This window comes from Entelurus aequoreus, linkage group LG14, assembly GCF_033978785.1.
Source record: "Entelurus aequoreus isolate RoL-2023_Sb linkage group LG14, RoL_Eaeq_v1.1, whole genome shotgun sequence".
Classification (NCBI taxonomy): domain Eukaryota; kingdom Metazoa; phylum Chordata; class Actinopteri; order Syngnathiformes; family Syngnathidae; genus Entelurus; species Entelurus aequoreus.
This window is the reverse complement of record NC_084744.1, coordinates 1,482,801-1,510,594: the sequence shown is the minus strand read 5'-3', so window position 1 is coordinate 1,510,594 and position 27,794 is coordinate 1,482,801. Positions and strand designations below refer to the sequence as shown.

Genomic DNA, 27,794 nt, shown 5'->3' with positions numbered 1-27,794 from the left:
ATACTCCTAACTAAGTCAACTTAGTCACCTGGAAGTAGATCTTCATACTCCTAACTAAGTCAACCTAGTCACCTGGAAGTAGATCTTCATACTCCTAACTAAGTCAACCTAGTCACCTGGAAGTAGATCTTCATACTCCTAACTAAGTCAACCTAGTCACCTGGAAGTAGATCTTCATACTCCTAACTAAGTCAACTTAGTCACCTGGAAGTAGATCTTCATACTCCTAACTAAGTCAACCTAGTCACCTGGAAGTAGATCTTCATACTCCTAACTAAGTCGACCTAGTCACCTGGAAGTAGATCTTCATACTCCTAACTAAGTCAACCTAGTCACCTGGAAGTAGATATTCATACTCCTAACTAAGTCAACCTAGTCACCTGGAAGGTGGATCTTCATACTCCTAACTAAGTCAACCTAGTCACCTGGAAGTAGATCTTCATACCCCTAACTAAGTCAACCTAGTCACCTGGAAGTAGATCTTCATACTCCTAACTAAGTCGACCTAGTCACCTGGAAGTAGATCTTCATACTCCTAACTAAGTCAACCTAGTCACCTGGAAGTAGATCTTCATACTCCTAACTAAGTCAACCTAGTCACCTGGAAGTAGATCTTCATACTCCTAACTAAGTCAACCTAGTCACCTGGAAGGTGGATCTTCATACTCCTAACTAAGTCAACCTAGTCACCTGGAAGTAGATCTTCATACTCCTAACTAAGTCAACCTAGTCACCTGGAAGTGGATCTTCATACTCCTAACTAAGTCAACCTAGTCACCTGGAAGTAGATCTTCATACTCCTAACTAAGTCAACCTAGTCACCTGGAAGTAGATCTTCATACTCCTAACTAAGTCAACCTAGTCACCTGGAAGTAGATCTTCATACTTGAACCTGATACTGAAGGATTTATCTTTCATAGCAGAACATGAACAATGCTTGTTGCATGTTTACATAATATTACGACGTGGCGGGCCACCATATATGTTGTGACGAGCCTCATTATTGATGTGGTGGTCCATTTAAATGATGTGGCATAAACACATTATATGATGTAGCAGAACCACATGAAATGAGGCCACATAAATGATGTGACAGGTCACATAAATGACGTGACAGGCCACATAATTGACGTGACAGGCCACATAAATTATGTGACAGGCCACATAAATTATGTGATATGCCACTTAAATTATGTGACATGCCAATTGAAATGACGTGACAGGCCACTGTAAATGACGTGACGGGCTACTTGAAATGATGTGACAGGCCACATAAATGATGTGACAGGCCACGTAAATGATGTGACAGACTACATAAATGATGTGACAGGCCACTTAAATGATATGACAGGCCACATAAATGATGTGACAGGCCACATAAATGATGTGACAGGCCACATATATGATGTGACAGGCCACATATATGATGTGACAGGCCACATATATTATGTAACAGGCCACATAAATGATGTGAAAGGACACATAAATGATGTGACAGGCCACATAAATGATGTGACAGGCCATATAAATGATGTGACAGGCCACTTGAAACGATGTGACAGGCCCCTTGAAATGATGTGACAGGCCACATAAATGATGTGACAGGCCACTTGAAACGATGTGGCAAGCCACATAAATGATGTGACAGGCCACATAAATGATGTGACAAGCCACTTGAAATTATGTGACAGGCCACATAATTATGTGACAAGCCACATAAATGACGTGACAGGCCACTTAAAAGATGTGACAGGCCAATTAAATAATGTGACAGGCCACATAGATGATGTGACAGACCACATAAATGATGTGACAGGCCACATAAATGATGTGACAGGCACTGTAAATGATGTGACAGGGCACATAAATGATGTGACAGGCCACATAAATGATGTGACAGGCCACATAAATGAAGTGACAGCCCACTTGAAATGATGTGACAGGCCATATAAATGATGTAACAGGCCACATAAATGATGTGACAGGCTACTTGAAATGATGTGACAGCCCACATAATGATGTGAAAGGCCACATAATGATGCGACAGGCCACATAAATGATGTGACAGGTCACATAAATGGCGTGACAGGCCACATAAATTACGTGACAGGCCACATAAATGATGTGACAGGCCACATAAATGATGTGACAGGCCACTTAAATGATATGACAGGCCACATAAATGATGTGACAGGCCACATAAATGATGTGACAGGCCACATAAATGATGTGACAGGCCACATATATGATGTGACAGGCCACATATATTATGTAACAGGCCACATAAATGATGTGAAAGGACACATAAATGATGTGACAGGCCACATAAATGATGTGACAGGCCATATAAATGATGTGACAGGCCACTTGAAACGATGTGACAGGCCCCTTGAAATGATGTGACAGGCCATATAAATGATGTAACAGGCCATATAAATGATACGACAGTCCACTGAAAATGATGTGACAGGCCACATAAATGATGTGACAGGCCACATAAATGATGTGACAGGCCACATAAATGATGTGACAGGCCACATAAATGACGTGACAGGCCATATAAATGATGTGACAGTCCACATAAATGACGTGACAGGCCATATAAATGATGTGACAGGCCATATAAATGATATGACAGTCCACTGAAAATGATGTGACAGGCCACATAAATGATGTGACAGGCCACATAAATGATGTGACAGTCCACATAAATGACGTGACAGGCCATATAAGGTGTCACACCTGACAGGTGTCCTGTGATTCTCCTGAGTAGATGCAGCTGCTAAACATTCCCAGGAAGGTGGAGAAACCTGCTCCTGTTCCCAAGGTTCCCGACACCCCTCAGCCCCTGGAACCTGGAACTACACCTTCTAGACCCCCACCCTCACAGTCTCCTTCCGGGCCAGGAGCCCCACAGGAAGCAGCAGGTCTTGATGGACCAGGAGCCAAGGAGGAGTATGGCTACATCGTCACCAACCAGAGGTCAGGACTAGAGATGACTTGTTGGGAACATCAAAGTTGTTTGTGGACTACATTGTGGTCATCTAGTATCAAAGATGTGTGTGGACTACATTGTGGTCATCTAGTATCAAAGGTGGACTACATTGTGGTCATCTAGTATCAAAGGTGGACTACATTGTGGTCATCTAGTATCAAAGGTGGACTACATTGTGGTCATCTAGTATCAAAGATGTGTGTGGACTACATTGTGGTCATCTAGTATCAAAGATGTGTGTGGACTACATTGTGGTCATCTAGTATCAAAGATGTGTGTGGACTACATTGTGGTCATCTAGTATCAAAGATGTGTGTGGACTACATTGTGGTCATCTAGTATCAAAGGTGGACTACATTGTGGTCATCTAGTATCAAAGGTGGACTACATTGTGGTCATCTAGTATCAAAGGTGGACTACATTGTGGTCATCTAGTATCAAAGATGTGTGTGGACTACATTGTGGTCATCTAGTATCAAAGGTGGACTACATTGTGGTCATCTAGTATCAAAGATGTGTGTGGACTACATTGTGGTCATCTAGTATCAAAGGTGGACTACATTGTGGTCATCTAGTATCAAAGGTGGACTACATTGTGGTCATCTAGTATCAAAGGTGGACTACATTGTGGTCATCTAGTATCAAAGGTGGACTACATTGTGTGCATCTAGTATCAAAGGTGGACTACATTGTGGTCATCTAGTATCAAAGGTGGACTACATTGTGGCCATCTAGTATCAAAGGTGGACTACATTGTGTGCATCTAGTATCAAAGGTGGACTACATTGTGGTCATCTAGTATCAAAGGTGGACTACATTGTGGTCATCTAGAATCAAAGGTGGACTACATTGTGGTCATCTAGTATCAAAGGTGGACTACATTGTGGTCATCTAGTGTCAAAGGTGGACTACATTGTGGCCATCTAGTATCAAAGGTGGACTACATTGTGTGCATCTAGTATCAAAGGTGGACTACATTGTGGTCATCTAGTATCAAAGGTGGACTACATTGTGGTCATCTAGTATCAAAGGTGGACTACATTGTGGCCATCTAGTATCAAAGGTGGACTACATTGTGTGCATCTAGTATCAAAGGTGGACTACATTGTGGTCATCTAGTATCAAAGGTGGACTACATTGTGGTCATCTAGTATCAAAGGTGGACTACATTGTGGTCATCTAGTATCAAAGGTGGACTACATTGTGGTCATCTAGTATCAAAGGTGGACTACATTGTGGTCATCTAGTATCAAAGGTGGACTACATTGTGGTCATCTAGTATCAAAGGTGGACTACATTGTGGTCATCTAGTATCAAAGATGTGTGTGGACTACATTGTGGTCATCTAGTATCAAAGGTGGACTACATTGTGGTCATCTAGTATCAAAGGTGGACTACATTGTGGTCATCTAGTATCAAAGATGTGTGTGGACTACATTGTGGTCATCTAGTATCAAAGGTGGACTACATTGTGGTCATCTAGTATCAAAGGTGGACTACATTGTGGTCATCTAGTATCAAAGGTGGACTACATTGTGGTCATCTAGTATCAAAGGTGGACTACATTGTGTGCATCTAGTATCAAAGGTGGACTACATTGTGGTCATCTAGTATCAAAGGTGGACTACATTGTGGCCATCTAGTATCAAAGGTGGACTACATTGTGTGCATCTAGTATCAAAGGTGGACTACATTGTGGTCATCTAGTATCAAAGGTGGACTACATTGTGGTCATCTAGAATCAAAGGTGGACTACATTGTGGTCATCTAGTATCAAAGGTGGACTACATTGTGGTCATCTAGTGTCAAAGGTGGACTACATTGTGGCCATCTAGTATCAAAGGTGGACTACATTGTGTGCATCTAGTATCAAAGGTGGACTACATTGTGGTCATCTAGTATCAAAGGTGGACTACATTGTGGTCATCTAGTATCAAAGGTGGACTACATTGTGGCCATCTAGTATCAAAGGTGGACTACATTGTGTGCATCTAGTATCAAAGGTGGACTACATTGTGGTCATCTAGTATCAAAGGTGGACTACATTGTGGTCATCTAGTATCAAAGGTGGACTACATTGTGGTCATCTAGTATCAAAGGTGGACTACATTGTGGTCATCTAGTATCAAAGGTGGACTACATTGTGGTCATCTAGTATCAAAGGTGGACTACATTGTGGTCATCTAGTATCAAAGGTGGACTACATTGTGGTCATCTAGTATCAAAGGTGGACTACATTGTGGTCATCTAGTATCAAAGGTGGACTACATTGTGGTCATCTAGTATCAAAGGTGGACTACATTGTGGCCATCTAGTATCAAAGGTGGACTACATTGTGTGCATCTAGTATCAAAGGTGGACTACATTGTGGTCATCTAGTATCAAAGGTGGACTACATTGTGGTCATCTAGTATCAAAGGTGGACTACATTGTGGTCATCTAGTATCAAAGGTGGACTACATTGTGGTCATCTAGTATCAAAGGTGGACTACATTGTGGTCATCTAGTATCAAAGGTGGACTACATTGTGGTCATCTAGTATCAAAGGTGGACTACATTGTGGTCATCTAGTATCAAAGGTGGACTACATTGTGGTCATCTAGTATCAAAGGTGGACTACATTGTGGCCATCTAGTATCAAAGGTGGACTACATTGTGTGCATCTAGTATCAAAGGTGGACTACATTGTGGTCATCTAGTATCAAAGGTGGACTACATTGTGGTCATCTAGTATCAAAGGTGGACTACATTGTGGTCATCTAGTATCAAAGGTGGACTACATTGTGGTCATCTAGTATCAAAGGTGGACTACATTGTGGTCATCTAGTATCAAAGGTGGACTACATTGTGGTCATCTAGTATCAAAGGTGGACTACATTGTGGTCATCTACCAGTCTGTAAAACTATGTTTTCCCTGGCAGTCCTCTGAGTTTGCACGATGGCATGAAACTGTTGGAGCTCCTGGCTGAGAAGATCCACCTGACAAGCAGAAGCTTCATCAACATAAGGTAGTATCATCATCATCATCATCATCATCATCATGACCACACCCACATGACTGACAAGCAGTACCTTCATCAACATAAGGTAGCATCATCATCATCATGACCACACCCACATGACTGACAAGCAGCACCTTCATCAACTTAAGGTAGCATCATCACCATCATCATGACCACACCCACATGACTGCTGTCCTCACCGCCCGTGTGTCACTAGCGTGGTGGGACCTGCGCTGACCTTCCGCCTCCGCCAGAACCCACACAACATGAGCGCTGCACAGGTGGCTGCTAAAGCAGGTGAGACAAACACTCGAATGAAACCTTTTCACTACAATATCTTGTCCTTTGTCAAGAAATAAACATAACAAGTGCACTCAATGTCACATTGGAAGAGCACTTCAATCATAGAAATAAGTACACATAAATACGCCGACAATATAATTATAATGGGGGATTTTAGATATATTTTAAGTTTCCTGAGGGAACTCTCCTGAAGGAATCAATAAAGTACTATCCATCTATCTATCTATCTATCTATCTATCTATCTATCTATCTATCTATCTATCTATCTATCTATCTATCTATCTATCTATCTATCTATCTATCTATCTACACTTCCATCACTATTCTTTGCTACATACCCTAGATACACATGATCATAGTCATTATACAGCATCAATCAAACATAAGTTTAGGATATTTAACACTGATGGACCTAATATTCCGAACTAGCTCCTTGATAAGTTTCCCAGGAAGTGGGTCAAGTAAACATGTTGTTTGTTTTATCCCACTTACACGCCGTAATAATTCCTCTAATGTTATTTCATCAAAAAGAGAGAGACTATTTTGGAGGGCGGTGTCCGTCTTATATTCAGTCGTATCTGTGTTAATGTAACCCTTTAATCTCCTGTCTAAAGACTTCAATTTTCTGATTTAAAAAAATTCATGAAGTCATCTGCCGAGTGGGTGGAGCTACTGCGAGGAGTCCCTTGTTGGGTTAGCGATGCTACTGTACTGAACAAATATTTAGGATCTTTTTTGTTGAGGTGGATGAGATTTGAGTAGTAATTAGCTTTTGCTAAGGTAAGCATGCGTTTATAGGTTATTAAACTATCACTCCAAGCTTGATGGAAAACCTCAAGTTTAGTCGCGCGCCATTTGCGTTCCAGCTTTCTACATGCTAATTTATGAGCTCTAGTTTCTTCTGTAAACCATGGGGTGCGCCTTTTAGGGGCCCTTTTTTGCTTTAGCGGTGCTATACTATCAATGGTGTCGCGCAGGGCGTCGTTAAAGTTGTTAGTGAGGTTTTCAATAGAGCCCACATAATTTGAGAATGGTGCCATTACCGAAGGCAGTAGGTCAGCAAGAGTCGTCGTTGTGGCAGCATTAATGTTGCGGCTGCTATAGCAGTTATTATTATTATTAGCTTGTTGACAATGAGTCAGAACTTCAAATTTTATAAGGTAATGATCGGACATTACTTTTGTGCACGGGAGTATCATAACTTTAGAGGTGGTGACACCCCTGACAAGCACTAGATCTATTGTATTACCGTTGCGATGCGTGGGTTCATTTATTATTTGTGTAAGACCACAGCTATCAATTATAGTCTGGAGCGCCACGCACAGAGGGTCCGACGGGGTATTCATATGGATATTAAAGTCCCCCATTATAATTATATTGTCGGCGTGCGTCACTAGATCAGCGATGAACTCTGAGAATTCACTGATAAAGTCCGAATAGGGCCCTGGGGGGCGGTAGATAACAGCCAGGTAGAGAGGCAGCGGTGTGACAGACCTCATAGTAAGCACCTCAAAGGATTTATATGTATTATTTAGGTTAGGGGTAAGGTTAAAGTTTTCATTGTATATTAGTGCAACCCCCCCACCCTTTTTAAGGGGACGGGCAATATGTGCATTTGTATAGTTAGGAGGAGATGCATACGTGTATATATATATATATATATATATATATATATATATATATATATATATATATATATATATATATATATATATATATATATATATATATATATATATATATATATATTTGTTTGGTTTTTCCCCACATCTCTTTTGTGTCGTGATTCAACAGTGACACACTTGTTGTTTCCTTCTTCACCACAGTATCCGAAAAGAACTTCCTGGAGTCTGAGACGACCCTGAAGATCGTTCAGAGTGGCGTGGGAGAGGTACCATACATAAAAACATACATACGCGCATCGCATGGTGGGTGGGTGGTTGCTGTCATGGTGTACGTATTGGAGTGTTGTGTTGGGTTTCGTGAATGGTTGGTAGCTGTTATTCCTCAGGTTGAAAGTGACGTGGAGGAAGTTGACGGTTTGCTTGTTGGCTTCAATCGTGATCCGTAGGCCGTTCTCTTTGAAGATTTGGCATATGCGCTTCTTGGTATTCTCGCTGCTCCTTGGTGAGGCGCGACACACTGCCAGTCCGTCGTCACGGTAAATACCAAGGTTCAGGTTGAGGCTAGCGAGCTGGGAGAGGAGGAAACTCCCAACAAGTTCGCACGCTCCGTCAAAACTCCCCATAGTGACGTCGAATGTTGAATTGTTCTTTTATATATATATATGTATATATATATATATATATATATATATATATATATATATATATATATATATATATATATATATATACAGCAGCATGTGTACACTTTGATTAGGATGAAAGTGAAAATGCAAGAGTAATGAAGATGCAGCCCACCTCGTATTGTGTGTGTGAGGCAGAAGCCATCAAGCACCATCTTACTTGTTGCCATGGTGATTTGTCTCCTCCCCCCACTGTGGCGCCCAGACCCCAGGTGCTATGACAACAGGTGCTATGACAACAGGTCTCGTCAACCTGTTCCCACACACCACCTTTGTCTGAGTCTTCCCCAGTCATGACGTGTTTCCTTCCTTAAATAATCAACATGTCATTGCAATATCATATCTATATGTGGACATGGTGTATCCTCCAATCAATATCATATCTATATGTGGACATGGTGTATCCTCCAATCAATATCATATCTATATGTGGACACGGTGTATTCTCCAATCAATATCATATCTATATGTGGACATGGTGTATCCTCCAATCAATATCATATCTATATGTGGACATGGTGTATCCTCCAATCAATATCATATCTATATGTGGACATGGTGTATCCTCCAATCAATATCATATCTATATGTGGACATGGTGTATTCTCCAATCAATATCATATCTATATGTGGACATGGTGTATTCTCCAATCAATATCATATCTATATGTGGACATGGTGTATCCTCCAATCAATATCATATCTATATGTGGACATGGTGTATCCTCCAATCAATATCATATCTATATGTGGACATGGTGTATCCTCCAATCAATATCATATCTATATGTGGACATGGTGTATCCTCCAATCAATATCATATCTATATGTGGACATGGTGTATCCTCCAATCAATATCATATCTATATGTGGACATGGTGTATTCTCCAATCAATATCATATCTATATGTGGACATGGTGTATTCTCCAATCAATATCATATCTATATGTGGACATGGTGTATTCTCCAATCAATATCATATCTATATGTGGACATGGTGTATTCTCCAATCAATATCATATCTATATGTGGACATGGTGTATTCTCCAATCAATATCATATCTATATCACATTCTTTTATGCATTGTAAGTCGTAAAATATGGCTAGTATGAGGTGGCTAACAATGCAGCTAAAGGGAGTAGTATTGTGCCCATTAAAGCCTCTAAAACATCCAAAAAGCAGCAACAATTCTCCATCTACATGTGGTGACATGAACATTAACAAGTATTAGCAATATTGTTATTATAAGTGCTAACACAGACAAACAATTTTTTGTAAAGTCGTAATCACAGAGAGCTAACTAGCTTATGCTGCTATATTGACATATTGAGCTGCTGCATGGCCTCTGAGTTGGTGAAAGTTCATTGTAGATGATAAATCATGTCTCTCACCTGGATAGTAGAAGGTTGTGGACATAATCCCACAAGTTGGTCAACTTTGACATCCAATTTAGATCCAAATATAACGAGAAAGACACAAAAAAAAAACCCACTAACCCTTTGTGAGTGAATTGTTCATCTAAAGTGGAAGATATAAACATCCCATCAGTCTTTATCCCAGTGAGAGCAGACATTGTACAGTAAGTGATTGTTTTATTATGTTTGTATATCTTGTTTAGCACTTAGCAATACAGCTACATGATGCTTAGTGTTTGACTAAAGCTGCATCTGTTTAGCTTCTACAACTTGTACATCATCCTCCTTATATTCAGCCTCAAAAATAGAAGTTTGTGGATCATCAAAGTAGTCTTTGTTGTCTCTCATGAACAGTGTTCTAGAAAAGTACTTTGAAAAAGTTATATATCATAGTTAATCGGTACTTTACCTAAAAAGTAACTGAATTACTACTGGAATTATTAAGTTATTAACACGTTACTTAAAAAACAAAACAAATAGTGACGGTTGACATCATCGAGGGTTTCAACGGAGCTGTGTCTGTTAGCTTTAGCCGTTAGCAGCGGCATTGTGTTGGCTTCTTTGAACCTTTTCCCCAGATTGTGTTACCTCTGCTAGATAAAGAGACTGGCTGTACTTCCATGGCTGCCATGTCTTCTTGTCAACAAACGGGGTATTGTTTGGATGTTGTCCAATATTCCCACCGTGTACGTGTGCGTATGTTGTTGTTGTCTGCTGTGTCACAGTGTGATGTTGCCTCTTCCTGTTGGATATCAAGTTCATTTTAGTGCGATACTGCTTGTTGCTGTTGCCAGTAAAATGATATTTCCTGCATTGAACTTGCTGCACTTATGAGGCTGTCTTGTTGTCCACATAAAACCACATCAACAGTAGCGTGCCACCTTACATCAAGCTATCGCTAACAGCGTCATAATGGACCTAAAAGTAGTTCATTAGATTACTCCTGAAAAATAATTAATGCTGTTAAGTCTGACATAATTAGTAGTCTTGTTGTTGTTGTCCTTGAAGGGAAAGTGAACGTTGTGATGTGTCTGTGAAATTAATACTTACATATTACATGTTATTATGAATGTCACTACATTATATACAGTATATACTTACATCATGTATATATGACATGTTATTATGAATGTTACTACATGACATATATACTTACATCATGTATATATTACATGTTATTATGAATGTTACTACATGACATATATACTTACATCATGTATATATGACATGTTATTATGAATGTTACTACATGACATATATACTTACATCATGTATATATTACATGTTATTATGAATGTTACTACATGACATATATACTTACATCATGTATATATTACATGTTATTATGAATGTTACTACATGACATATATACTTACATCATGTATATATTACATGTTATTATGAATGTTACTACATGACATATATACTTACATCATGTGTATATTACATGTTATTATGAATGTCACTACATTATATACAGTATATACTTACATCATGTATATATGACATGTTATTATGAATGTTACTACATGACATATATACTTACATCATGTATATATTACATGTTATTATGAATGTTACTACATGACATATATACTTACATCATGTATATATGACATGTTATTATGAATGTTACTACATGACATATATACTTACATCATGTATATATTACATGTTATTATGAATGTTACTACATGACATATATACTTACATCATGTATATATTACATGTTATTATGAATGTTACTACATGACATATATACTTACATCATGTATATATTACATGTTATTATGAATGTTACTACATGACATATATACTTACATCATGTATATATTACATGTTATTATAAATGTTAGTTACTACATGACATATATACTTACATCATGTATATATTACATGTTATTATGAATGTTACTACATGACATATATACTTACATCATGTATATATGACATGTTATTATGAATGTTACTACATGACATATATACTTACATCATGTATATATTACATGTTATTATGAATGCTACTACATGACATATATACTTACATCATGTATATATTACATGTTATTATGAATGTTACTACATGACATATATACTTACATCATGTATATATTACATGTTATTATGAATGTTACTACATGACATATATACTTACATCATGTATATATTACATGTTATTATGAATGTTACTACATGACATATATACTTACATCATGTATATATTACATGTTATTATGAATGTTAGTTACTACATGACATATATACTTACATCATGTATATATTACATGTTATTATGAATGTTACTACATGACATATATACTTACATCATGTATATATTACATGTTATTATGAATGTTACTACATGACATATATACTTACATCATGTATATATTACATGTTATTATGAATGTTACTACATGACATATATACTTACATCATGTATATATTACATGTTATTATGAATGTTACTACATGACATATATACTTACATCATGTATATATTACATGTTATTATGAATGTTACTACATGACATATATACTTACATCATGTATATATGACATGTTATTATGAATGTTACTACATGACATATATACTTACATCATGTATATATTACATGTTATTATGAATGTTAGTTACTACATGACATATATACTTACATCATGTATATATTACATGTTATTATGAATGTTACTACATGACATATATACTTACATCATGTATATATTACATGTTATTATGAATGTTAGTTACTACATGACATATATACTTACATCATGTATATATTACATGTTATTATGAATGTTACTACATGACATATATACTTACATCATGTATATATTACATGTTATTATGAATGTTACTACATGACATATATACTTACATCATGTATATATTACATGTTATTATGAATGTTACTACATGACATATATACTTACATCATGTATATATTACATATTATGAATGTTACTACATGACATATATTCTTACATCACGTATATATTACATGTTATTATGAATGTTACTAGATATTACATATATACTAACATCATGTATATATTACATGTTATTATGAATGTTACTACATGACATATATACTTACATCATGTATATATTACATGTTATTATGAATGTTAGTAGATACTACATATATACTTACATCATGTATATATTACATGTTATTATGAATGTTACTACATGACATATATACTTACATCATGTATATATTACATGTTATTATAAATGTTACTACATGACATATATACTTACATCATGTATATATTACATGTTATTATGAATGTTACTACATGACATATATACTTACATCATGTATATATGACATGTTATTATGAATGTTACTACATGACATATATACTTACATCATGTATATATTACATGTTATTATGAATGTTAGTTACTACATGACATATATACTTACATCATGTATATATTACATGTTATTATGAATGTTACTACATGACATATATACTTACATCATGTATATATTACATGTTATTATGAATGTTAGTTACTACATGACATATATACTTACATCATGTATATATTACATGTTATTATGAATGTTACTACATGACATATATACTTACATCATGTATATATTACATGTTATTATGAATGTTACTACATGACATATATACTTACATCATGTATATATTACATGTTATTATGAATGTTACTACATGACATATATACTTACATCATGTATATATTACATATTATGAATGTTACTACATGACATATATTCTTACATCACGTATATATTACATGTTATTATGAATGTTACTAGATATTACATATATACTAACATCATGTATATATTACATGTTATTATGAATGTTACTATATGACATATATACTTACATTATGTATATATTACATGTTATTATGAATGTTACTACATGACATATATATTTAGTGTGTATATAAAACATTGAAGTTTTTGTAGAGCGCTCCCACTACCACCTCTTTAGCTGACTCTTGTTAGCATTTGTTTACAAGTTAGAATGCATACAAAAAGAAAAAAACCTGTTCTTTTAAATGATAAACAAACATCTTAAAAATGTGCAGTTCCCCTTTAATAGGATTATGGAACGCTGCCTTGTGTTAAGTAAATAGTGACAGGAGTGACCTTTTTGCTGCTTGTCCCTAAAAGGGGGAGGGGCCTCAGTGAGAGGATGATGTCATGTGGTCTTTGTCTAATATCATTCTCTCTTCTTGTTTTCCTTCCTTCCAGAGGACAAATGCACGGGGTCTCCCTCAGGTGACCAGGGTTTCCCAGGGCTCCAGTGGGACGGTCATCACGCTGGTTTCCATGGCAGCGGTGGGAGGGGTGCTGATGGTGGCGGTGGCCTTCGCCTGCCTCAGACACTACGCTCACCACCTGGCCAATGGCAAGCTCGGTCTGGGGCCAGAGGGAGGGGCCGAAACACACTTTGACTATCAGGTAAGGTGACGTTGCTCATTACAGTGCTACCTCCACTTAAGAGTGTTTCCAGATAAGAGGCTGGCGACCTCTGTTGGAGACAATAATTACAGTTTTACATGCAGAAAACCATGCAAAATCCGTACTTTGGAGCAATGTTCACGGACTCTAGTATTTGTCTTGTTAGTTCCTGTCGCAGGCGAGCGATGATGGTCGAGGGAAGAGTTGTTTGATGTCGGATGCTAGAAAATGCCCGACGTGTGTGAACAGTCAGCCTGACTGCATTGTTGCAGCGCCATGATTTGTGTGCGTTTGCAAGACCAGAGGCTGTTTGTGGGTCTGGGTTAGGGTCTCTCCAGATCTCATAATGATACTTTTTGTTTCTAATATTCTCTCCATCGACTGTTAGGGTCCCAAGGATGGAGGGTTGGCGACCCCTGTTGGAGACAATACTTAGTTTTACATGCAGAAAACCAGGCAAAATCCGTACTTTGGAGCAATGTTCACGGACTCTAGTATTTGTCTTGTTAGTTCCTGTCGCAGGCGAGCGATGATGGTCGAGGGAAGTGTTGTTTGATGTTGGATGCTAGAAAATGTCCGACGTGTGTGAACAGTCAGCCTGACTGCATTGTTGTAGCGCCATGATTTGTGTGCGTTTGCAAGACCAGAGGCTGTTTGTGGGTCTGGTGGTCATTCTCCGGGTGTCGCTGATCTCATAATAATACTTTTTGTTTCTAATATTTTCTCCATTTAATGTTAGGGTCCCAAAGACGGAGGGGTTGGCGACCCCTGTTGGAGACAACAATTACAGTTTTACATGCAGAAAACCAGGCAAAATCCGTACTTTGGAGCAATGTTCACGGACTCTAGTATTTGTCTTGTTAGTTCCTGTCGCAGGCGAGCGATGATGGTCGAGGGAAGTGTTGTTTGATGTTGGATGCTAGAAAATGTCCGACGTGTGTGAACAGTCAGCCTGACTGCATTGTTGTAGCGCCATGATTTGTGTGCGTTTGCAAGACCAGAGGCTGTTTGTGGGTCTGGTGGTCATTCTCCGGGTGTCGCTGATCTCATAATAATACTTTTTGTTTCTAATATTTTCTCCATTTAATGTTAGGGTCCCAAAGACGGAGGGGTTGGCGACCCCTGTTGGAGACAACAATTACAGTTTTACATGCAGAAAACCAGGCAAAATCCGTACTTTGGAGCAATGTTCACGGACTCTAGTATTTGTCTTGTTAGTTCCTGTCGCAGGCGACACGGTGTGTTATCCTGCAGTCGTGCTCCATAAAGAAAAAGGTAAGTACTGAATGGTAGGAAAAAGGGAGCCTTGAAGTCTTTGTTTGCAAGGCGACATCACGGCGTGTCACGGTCTTAAAGCAAGTACAAAGTACCAAACCAGATGAGAGCCGAGTCATCACTGAGCCTTTAGGGGGACGTGATTACCCACTTTGCGGCACTTTCTAGAAGCCCCGCCCACTTTCCAAAGAGCTCCTGCTATTGATTTATTGTGATGTCCTCTGTCTGTGTGGCACACCCAGGAGCTATGTCGCCAGCACATGGCGTCCAAATCCTCTCTGTGCCGCCAGGACTGCGTGGGCGCCGGCACCAGCGGGGTGGCGGGCGGCGCCGCCGGCGGTCGGCGGGGGACGGACACGTCCCGCGTGAGCAGCGTCTCGTCCCAGTTCAGCGACGGGCCGCAGCACAGTCCCTCGTCCACGCACAGCTCCACGCCGTCCTGGAGCGAGGAGCCCGCCCAGTCCAACATGGACATCTCCACCGGTCACATGATTCTGGTGAGTGGAGCCGTCGGCGCCGAGGCCGGAAGGAAGCATTGACGTCTTGTGACCCGGCAGACCTACATGGAGGACCACCTTCGTAACAAGGACCGCCTCCAGAAGGAGTGGGAGGCCCTGTGCTCCTACCAGGCCGAGCCCAGTTCAGTGGCGCTGGCACAAACTCTCGCCAACGTGGACAAAAACAGACAAGCGGAATCGCTGCCATGTCAGTTCCTCCATTTCTTCCTTCTTGACTCTCCTTATTTCATGCTTTTACTCAACTTAGTGATTCTATTACCTTAGGCAATAGAATAGGAGCTCTAGTTTTTGGTTTCTGCTTGTAGGCACACAAATCCGGGTCACAGCACCAATTATTAGTTTTAATATTCCACTTTTTTATGTTATTTTATTTATTTATTTAAAAGTATTTTTAGCATGTGCTGCGGGTTGCAAATGGCCCCCGGGCCACACTTTGGACACCCCTGTACTAGAGTTCAGCAACTTTGGCAAGGTAACTTTATTTATATAGCACGTTTACAACAAGTTATTTATTTCTATAGCACGTTTACAACAAGTTATTTATTTATATAGCACGTTTACAACAATTTATTTATATATATATAGCACGTTTACAACAATTTATTTATTTATATAGCACGTTTACAACAAGTTATTTATTTATATAGCACGTTTACAATAATTTATTTATATATATAGCACGTTTACAACAATTTATTTATTTATATAGCACGTTTACAACATTTTATTTATTTATATAGCACGTTTACAACAATTTATTTATTTATGTACAACGTTTACAACAGTTTATTTATATAGCACGTTTACAACAAGTTATTTATTTATATAGCATGTTTACAACAATGTATTTATATATATATAGCACGTTTACAACAATTTATTTATATATATAGCACGTTTACAACAATTTATTTATTTATATAGCACGTTTACAACAATTTATTTATTTATATAGCATGTTTACAACAAGTTATTTATATATATAGCATGTTTACAACAATTTATTTATTTATATAGCATGTTTACAACAATTTATTTATATAGCACGTTTACAACAATTTATTTATATAGCACGTTTACAACAATTGATATGGCACATTTACAACAATTTATTCATGTAGCACGTTTACAAATATTTATTTATATAGCACGTTTACAACATTTTATTTATATAGCATGTTTACAACAATTTATTTATATATATAGCACGTTTACAGCAATTTATTTATTTATACAGCACGTTTACAACAATTTATTATATATAGCACGTTTACAGCAATTTATTTATTTATATAGCACGTTTACAACAATTTTTTTATATAGCACGTTTAAAACAATTGATATGGCACGTTTACAACAATTTATTCATGTAGCACGTTTACAAATATTTACTTATTTATATAGCACGTTTACAACATTTTATTTATATAGCACGTTTACAACAATTTATTTATTTATATAGCACGTTTACAACAATTTATTTATTTATATAGCACGTTTACAACAATGTATTTATTGATATAGCACGTTTACAACAATTTATTTATTTATATAGCACGTTTAAAACAATTTATTTATTTATATAGCACGTTTACAACAATGTATTTATTGATATAGCACGTTTAAAACAATTGATGTAGCACGTTTACAACAATTTATTTATGTAACACGTTTACAACAATTTATTTATTTATATAGCACGTTTACAACAATTTATTTATTTATACAGCACGTTTACAACAATTTATATATTGATATAGCACGTTTAAAACAATTGATGTAGCATGTTTACAACAATTTATTTATGTAACACGTTTACAACAATTCATTTATTTATACAGCACGTTTAGAACAATTTATTTATATAGCACATTTACAACGATTTATTTATTTATATAGCGCGTTTACAACAATTTATTTATATATATAGCACGTTTACAATTTCTTTATTTATATAGCACGTTTACAACAATTTATTTATTTATATAGCACGTTCACAACAATTCATTTATTTATATAGCACGTTTACAACAATTTATTTATTTAAATTGCACGTTTAAAACAATTTATTTATTTATAAAGCACGTTTACAACAATTTCTTTATTTATATAGCACGTTTACAACAATTTCTTTATTTATATAGCACGTTTACAACAATTTATTTCTATAGCACGTTTACAACAATTTCTTTATTTATATAGCACGTTTACAACAATTTATTTATTTATATAGCACGTTTACAACAATTTATTTATTTATATAGCACGTTTACAACAATTTATTTATTTATATAGCACGTTTACAACAATTTATTTATTTATATAGCACGTTTACAACAATTTATTTATTTATATAGCACGTTTACAACAATTTATTTATATAGCACGTTTACAACAATGTATTTATATAGCACGTTTACAACAATGTATTTATTTATATAGCACATTTACAACAATTTATTTATAGAGCAGATTTAAAAAAAACAAAGAACATAAACAATGCAGAAGCTAAACAAGAAATACGGTGAAAGAGTTTGGATAAAAAGTAAAATTGCAAGATACAAATAATGAAATAAAAGTGGGACAAATTTGAAAAAAAACCTCAGCAAATAGAAAAAACTATTAAAATGTATTTTAATCTGTTTGTCCCCAGATGATCACTCACGGGTGAAGCTGAAAAAGGACGTCAACCCCAAAAAACAAGATTACATCAACGCCAGTTTTGTGGTAAGAACTTGCATGCAGACTAGGAACTGATGAGTGATGACCACGACCAGGACTCTGGAACTTTGCATCCCGATGTCTACTAGTCTCCTTCCAATATAATCTACTAGTCTATTCCAATATAATCTACTAGTCTCCTTCCAATATAATCTACTAGTCTCCTTCCAATATAATCTACTAGTCTATTCCAATATAATCTACTAGTCTCCTTCCAATATAATCTACTACTCTCCTTCCAATATAATCTACTAGTCTATTCCAATATAATCTACTAGTCTCCTTCCAATATAATCTACTAGTCTCCTTCCAATATAATCTACTAGTCTCCTTCCAATATAATCTACTAGTCTATTCCAATATAATCTACTAGTCTCCTTCCAATATAGTCTACTAGTCTCCTTCCAATATAATCTACTAGTCTATTCCAATATAATCTACTAGTCTCCTTCCAATATAATCAACTAGTCTCCTTCCAATATAATCTACTAGTCTCATACAAATATAATCTACTAGTCTCCTTCCAATATAATCTACCAGTCTATTCCAATATAATCTACTAGTCTCCTTCCAATATAATCTACTAGTCTATTCCAATATAATCTACTAGTCTCCTTCCAATATAGTCTACTAGTCTCCTTCCAATATAATCTACTAGTCTATTCCAATATAATCTACTAGTCTCCTTCCGATATAGTCTACTAGTCTCCTTCCAATATAATCTACTAGTCTATTCCAATATAATCTACTAGTCTCCTTCCAATATAATCTACTAGTCTCCTTCCAATATAATCTACTAGTCTCCTTCCAATATAATCTACTAGTCTATTCCAATATAATCTACTAGTCTCCTTCCAATATAATCTACTAGTCTCCTTCCAATATAATCTACTAGTCTCCTTCCAATATAATCTACTAGTCTATTCCAATATAATCTACTAGTCTCCTTCCAATATAATCTACTACTCTCCTTCCAATATAATCTACTAGTCTATTCCAATATAATCTACTAGTCTCCTTCCAATATAATCTACTAGTCCATTCCAATATACCGTATATTACCAAATAGTAGCCCGGGCGTTTATTTTACAAAATGGGGTCAGACCCCGGGCGGCTATTAGGACATGGGCGGTTATTTGCACAAGGCTTTTATTTATTTTTGCACCAGCCTGCACCAGGCCATTATTTGGTTACAATGGTTACTGTCCAGTATTTTTTTTTCGTACAAACAATTTTAAATGTAAAAGCTATTGTAAACATACAAACAAAAAAACAAGACTATCAAAAGACAAGAGATCAACAAGGCCTCAACATGGCAGTACTGCAACAATTGTCAAATAGAATACCAATACTAAAAATAAATACACTTTTTAAATAAAGCAGCCTACTGGGAAAAATAAAATTATGGTACCAAGTACTCAAGTATTAAAAAACACACCATCAAAACAGAACAATAATACCGTCACTTAAATAAAATAAAGGCTACAGTACTCCAAGTTTTAAATAAAGAAGCATACAAGAAAAATACAATTATGGTACCAAGTACTCTATAAAACCATCAAAACAATAATACTGCAGCAAACGCAACCCCAAATGCAACTCAACCCCACTCATCATCCTCCTCCTCCTCCTCTCCCTCACCCCCCTCATCATCATCCTCCTTTTCAATCACAAGTTCATTGAGGAACTGCTGTTCCTCATCACTCTCCTCCTCTTCCTGAACCACAGCAGCAGCCTGCTGTCTAGCCCTCAACAGCATCTCTCTGCCTGCCTGACATGGCTGTCCCTTCTTGAAGCAGTAAATGAGCTGGTCCTCACTCCCATCAGCCCACACACCTTGTAGGATACCACAAAGCAACATTCAGCTATGGCTACTGTTTGCAACACGGACACACACACACACACACACACACACACACACACACACACACACACACACACGATTAAGCCAGCCACTTGTTGCACCAAACACCACCCCGGTGTCTCTCGTGTCACTCGCGGTGACATACAACTCCTTTGCCTTAATGCTGATCATTTTGCGGGACACACGGTGGTTCAGTCCACGCACGTGATGTATCCACTGACACAAATTAGCATCAAGCTCGTCGCTCACTTTCTTCCTACCTCCATCCGGGGGGGGGGGGGGGGCGTTTTCCATCGATTGCCGACAGAGATAGTAGTTCTCCCTTTTTTTGTTTCCATTCTCGTACACGTTTTGGGTCAACGTTAAACTGCCTGGCCGCTGCCAAACCAGAGTTCTGCTCCGCATACTTCACAATCGCTAGCTTGAACTTTAAGTCAAGTCAAACTTTCTCTTCTTCCCCCTTAAAGTATTCCCGTCCATCAGTTGTGGTGTAGCGGTATCCTGTTCATTCAACTCACTGCTACTGTTGCTTGCCATGTTGAAACTTTTCCTCGTGGGTTTGTTGTGTGTTACGCTATATGCGGTGACCCATTGCAATATGTTGATTACCCAGAATCCCCACGTGACGTCTGCTGTTACCGTAATGACCAGAATTATTGCACCTTTGCTTTTCCTTTTAGCTTATAAATTGGGTTTAATGAAAATTAAATCAATATGATTTTAATCTAAATTATGCAAATAACAGCCCATGGGCGGCTATTTGGACATAGGCGTTTATTAGGAAGAGGCTGTTAATTCACAAAATGGGCTCAGACCCCGGGCGACTATTAGGACAAGGGCGTCTATTTGCACAAGGGCGTCTATTTGGTAATATACGGTAATCTACTAGTCTCCTTCCAATATAATCTACTAGTCTCCTTCCAATATAATCTACTAGTCTCCTTCCAATATAATCTACTAGTCTCTTCCAATATAATCTACTAGTCTCTTCCAATATAATCTACTAGTCTCCTTCCAATATAATCTACTAGTCTATTCCAATATAATCTACTAGTCTCTTCCAATATAATCTACTAGTCTCCTTCCAATATAATCTACTAGTCTATTCCAATATAATCTACTAGTCTCCTTCCAATATAATCTACTAGTCTCCTTCCAATATAATCTACTAGTCTCCTTCCAATATAATCTACTAGTCTCCTTCCAATATAATCTACTAGTCTCCTTCCAATATAGTCTACTAGTCTCTTTCCAATATAATCTACTAGTCTCCTTCCAATATAATATACTAGTCTCCTTCCAATATAATCTACTAGTCTATTCCAATATAGTCTACTAGTCTCCTTCCAATATAATCTACTAGTCTCCTTCCAATATAATCTACTAGTCTCCTTCCAATATAGTCTACTAGTCTCCTTCCAATATAATCTACTAGTCTCCTTCCAATATAATCTACTAGTCTCCTTCCAATATAATCTACTAGTCTCTTCCAATATAGTCTACTAGTCTCCTTCCAATATAATCTACTAGTCTCCTTCCAATATAATCTACTAGTCTATTCCAATATAATCTACTAGTCTCCTTCCAATATAATCTACTAGTCTATTCCAATATAATCTACTAGTCTCCTTCCAATATAGTCTACTAGTCTCCTTCCAATCTAATCTACTAGTCTATTCCAATATAATCTACTAGTCTCCTTCCAATATAATCAACTAGTCTCCTTCCAATATAATCTACTAGTCTCATACAAATATAATCTACTAGTCTCCTTCCAATATAATCTACTAGTCTATTCCAATATAATCTACTAGTCTCCTTCCAATATAATCTACTAGTCTATTCCAATATAATCTACTAGTCTCCTTCCAATATAGTCTACTAGTCTCCTTCCAATATAATCTACTAGTCTATTCCAATATAATCTACTAGTCTCCTTCCGATATAGTCTACTAGTCTCCTTCCAATATAATCTACTAGTCTATTCCAATATAATCTACTAGTCTCCTTCCAATATAATCTACTAGTCTCCTTCCAATATAATCTACTAGTCTATTCCAATATAATCTACTAGTCTCCTTCCAATATAATCTACTAGTCTCCTTCCAATATAATCTACTAGTCTCCTTCCAATATAATCTACTAGTCTATTCCAATATAATCTACTAGTCTCCTTCCAATATAATCTACTACTCTCATTCCAATATAATCTACTAGTCTATTCCAATATAATCTACTAGTCTCCTTCCAATATAATCTACTAGTCTCCTTCCAATATTATCTACTAGTCTCCTTCCAATATAATCTACTAGTCTCCTTCCAATATAATCTACTAGTCTATTCCAATATAATCTACTAGTCTATTCCAATATAATCTACTAGTCTCCTTCCAATATAATCTACTAGTCTCCTTCCAATATAATCTACTAGTCGCCTTCCAATATAATCTACTAGTCTCCTTCCAATATAATCTACTAGTCTCCTTCCAATATAATCTACTAGTCTCCTTCCAATATAGTCTACTAGTCTCCTTCCAATATAATCTACTAGTCTCCTTCCAATATAATATACTAGTCTCCTTCCAATATAATCTACTAGTCTATTCCAATATAGTCTACTAGTCTCCTTCCAATATAATCTACTAGTCTCCTTCCAATATAATCTACTAGTCTCCTTCCAATATAGTCTACTAGTCTCCTTCCAATATAATCTACTAGTCTCCTTCCAATATAGTCTACTAGTCTCCTTCCAATATAATCTACTAGTCTCCTTCCAATATAATCTACTAGTCTCCTTCCAATATAGTCTACTAGTCTCCTTCCAATATAATCTACTAGTCTCCTTCCAATATAATCTACTAGTCTCCTTCCAATATAGTCTACTAGTCTCCTTCCAATATAGTCTACTAGTCTCCTTCCAATATAATCTACTAGTCTCCTTCCAATATAATAGTCTCCTTCCAATATAATCTACTAGTCTCTTCCAATATAGTCTACTAGTCTCCTTCCAATATAATCTACTAGTCTCCTTCCAATATAATCTACTAGTCTCCTTCCAATATAGTTTACTAGTCTCCTTCCAATATAATCTACTAGTCTCCTTCCAATATAATCTACTAGTCTCTTCCAATATAATCTACTAGTCTCCTTCCAATATAATCTACTAATCTCCTTCCAATATAATCTACTATTCTCCTTCCAATATAATCTACTAGTCTCCTTCCAATATAGTCTACTAGTCTCCTTCCAATATAATCTACTAGTCTCCTTCCAATATAATCTACTAGTCTCCTTCCAATATAATCTACTAGTCTCCTTCCAATATAATATACTAGTCTCCTTCCAATATAATCTACTAGTCTCTTCCAATATAGTCTACTAGTCTCCTTCCAATATAATCTACTAGTCTCCTTCCAATATAGTCTACTAGTCTCCTTCCAATATAATCTACTAGTCTCCTTCCAATATAATCTACTAGTCTCCTTCCAATATAGTCTACTAGTCTCCTTCCAATATAATCTACTAGTCTCCTTCCAATATAATCTACTAGTCTCTTCCAATATAATCTACTAGTCTCCTTCCAATATAATCTACTAGTCTCCTTCCAATATAATCTACTAGTCTCCTTACAATATAATCTACTAGTCTCCTTCCAATATAATCTACTAGTCTCCTTCCAATATAATCTACTAGTCTCCTTCCAATATAATTTACTAGTCTCTTCCAATATAATCTACTAGTCTCCTTCCAATATAATCTACTAGTCTCCTTCCAATATAATTTACTAGTCTCTTCCAATATAATCTACTAGTCTCTTCCAATATAATCTACTAGTCTCCTTCCAATATAATCTACTAGTCTCCTTCCAATATAATCTACTAGTCTCCTTCCAATATAATCTACTAGTCTATTCCAATATAATGTTTGTCATTTTCCAACCTGCAGTTTGACCACGATCCTAGGCAGCCATCTTACATCGCCACCCAGGGACCTCTGACTCACACCGTGGCAGACTTCTGGCAGGTCAGTCAGGCCACACCTTTTAGACCCCATCATACCTGAAGGTCACATTCAAGTCTGCTCTATTCAAGTCTGATCTATTCAAGTCTGATCCATTCAAGTCTGCTCTATATGCCATTATGGGCTATGATGCTCTATATGCCATTATGGGTTATTATGCTCTATACGCCATTATGGGCTTTTATGCTCTATATGCCATTACGGGTTATTATGCTCTATATGTCATTATGGGTTATTATGCTCTATATGCCATTATGGGTTATTATGCTCTATATGTCATTATGGGCTATGATGCTCTATATGCCATTATGGGTTATTATGCTCTATATGCCATTATGGGTTATTATGCTCTATATGTCATTATGGGTTATTATGCTCTATATGCCATTATGGGGTATGATGCTCTATATGCCATTATGGGTTATGATGCTCTATATGCCATTATGGGGTATGATGCTCTATATGCCATTATGGGTTATTATGCTCTACATGCCATTATGGGCTTTTATGCTCTATATGCCATTACGGGTTATTATGCTCTATATGTCATTATGGGTTATTAAGCTCTATATGTCATTATGGGTTATTATGCTCTATATGCCATTATGGGGTATGATGCTCTATATGTCATTATGGGTTATTATGCTCTATATGTCATTATGGGTTATTATGCTCTATATGCCATTATGGGTTATTATGCTCTATATGCCATTATGGGTTATTATGCTCTATATGTCATTATGGGTTATTATGCTCTATATGCCATTATGGGGTATGATGCTCTATATGCCATTATGGGCTATGATGCTCTACATGCCATTATGGGATATTATGCTCTATATGCCATTATGGGGTATGATGCTCTATATGCCATTATGGGTTATTATGCTCTACATCCCATTATGGGCTTTTATGCTCTATATGCCATTACGGGTTATTATGCTCTATATGTCATTATGGGTTATTATGCTCTATATGTCATTATGGGTTATTATGCTCTATATGGCATTATGGGTTATTATGCTCTATATGCCATTATGGGGTATGATGCTCTATATGTCATTATGGGTTATTATGCTCTATATGTCATTATGGGTTTATTATGCTCTATATGTCATTATGGGTTATTATGCTCTATATGCCATTATGGGGTATGATGCTCTATATGCCATTATTGGCTATTATGCACTATATGCCATTACGGGTTATTATGCGCTATATGCCATTATGGGCTATGATGCCCTACATGCCATTATGGGATATTATGCTCTATATGGACTATAATGCACTATATGGGCTATGTGTCACCACTCTGCAGATGGTGTGGGAGAACGGCTGCACAGTGATCGTGATGATGTCCGCCCTGGTGGAGGACGGACAGAAACAAAGTGCCAGGTACTGGCCTGACGAGGGTTCCTCCCTGTACTACATCTATGAGGTGCGTTTCCTGCTCTTTAATGCACCACGTGTACTACATCTTTGATGTGCATTTCCTGCTCTTTAATGCACCACATGGTGGCACCTAAATAGTCCTGATGTTCTTTGGTAAAATATCTCCTCCTGGTGTCAAACTCTGGTATTGCATTTCTTTAAACTGGCAATTGTTCCAAATTGTGTGTGTGTGTGTATATATATATATATATATATATATATATATATATATATATATATATATATATATATATATATATATATATATATATATATACATAGACGTGTGTATATACACATATACATATATACTGTACAAATATATACACACATATACATACATACATATATATACACACGTGTATATATACATACAGTGTATACTGTACATATATACATAGACAGGACAGCTGGAGAGACAGCGGACAGCCAGAAAAGACGGCACCGGGGCAGTGAGGGGTAGCATCCCGAGCTGCACCTTCTGCGAGGAAGGAACCCACAACAAGCTACGAATCGACCTACAGGAAATATACCCCCAGGGATTCCCGAGAGGGGGGGCGGAAGAGAGTACCACTGGACGGATCAAAGGACGACGACATATGGCAATGGAAACACGACGACGACTATGGAATGCATATGTGGGAAGGTATACAAGAACCGACATGGCCTGCGTATCCACCAGGCCAGGATGAAGTGTATGCAGAAGGTGGTACAATCACAGCGCAGAGGAACTACACCTGGTGAGACGCAGGAGGAGCCAGGCCTAGAGTCACCCCACAGTGCCCGGAGCCTCCAGGTGATGCAACCACCAGATGCATACAGGACATCAGAACATCGTCGGGTAAAGTGGCCCCAAGCTAGCAAGGAGAAAGAGTGGCTCCAGTTTGATGAAGATGCTGATACCATCTTGGAAACAACAGCCAAAGGGGAAGCTGATCAACGCCTCAAGACGATGACCACGATCATCATCAGCCTCGCTGCAGAGAGGTTTGGACTTGAGGAGAAGCGGGCAGCGAAGCCCCCCTACATGAACAATAGAGCGAGTAAAATCCAGCAGCTCAGGCAGGAACTGAAGAGTTTAAGGCAGCAGTTCAAAGTTGCAAGTGAAGAGGATAGGGGTCCTCTTGCGGAGCTACGTTGTATAATCCGCAAGAAGCTGATGACCTTAAAAAGAGCGGAGTGGCATAGGAGCAGGAAGGAAAGGTCCAGGAGGAGAGCTGCCTTTCTGGCGAATCCATTTGAAGTCACAAAACAGCTGCTAGGACAGAAGCGAAGCTGTAAACTGGCCTGCTCCAAAGCTGAGGTCGACCACCACCTCAAGCAAACTTACAGCGATGGATGTAGAGAGCAAGACCTAGGCCCCTGCAGGTCCTTGATCAATCCACCAACACCAACGCTAGACTTCGATGGGAAAGAGCCCGGCTGGAAAGAGATCCAGGAGGTGGTCCGAAGGGCAAGGATGAGCTATGCTCCAGGG

General features: G+C 37.2%; 1 protein-coding gene across 2 annotated transcripts in view; it reads left to right on the top strand.

Annotated features, from left to right (window-relative positions):
* ptprna (protein tyrosine phosphatase receptor type Na) overlaps positions 1–27,794 on the top strand; it is a 74,665-nt gene that overhangs the window by 31,272 nt on the left and 15,599 nt on the right. The window contains exons 10-19 of one of the 2 annotated variants that reach the window (XM_062068735.1): positions 2,774–2,982; positions 5,917–6,003; positions 6,215–6,294; positions 8,128–8,192; positions 14,280–14,489; positions 16,055–16,261; positions 16,322–16,469; positions 18,936–19,009; positions 24,812–24,889; positions 26,205–26,324. In XM_062068735.1, the coding sequence (XP_061924719.1) occupies positions 2,774–2,982; positions 5,917–6,003; positions 6,215–6,294; positions 8,128–8,192; positions 14,280–14,489; positions 16,055–16,261; positions 16,322–16,469; positions 18,936–19,009; positions 24,812–24,889; positions 26,205–26,324 (1,278 nt within the window). Of the gene's footprint in view, positions 1–2,773; positions 2,983–5,916; positions 6,004–6,214; positions 6,295–8,127; positions 8,193–14,279; positions 14,490–16,006; positions 16,262–16,321; positions 16,470–18,935; positions 19,010–24,811; positions 24,890–26,204; positions 26,325–27,794 lie in introns of both variants that reach the window. The other variant, XM_062068733.1, reaches the window with a different exon arrangement.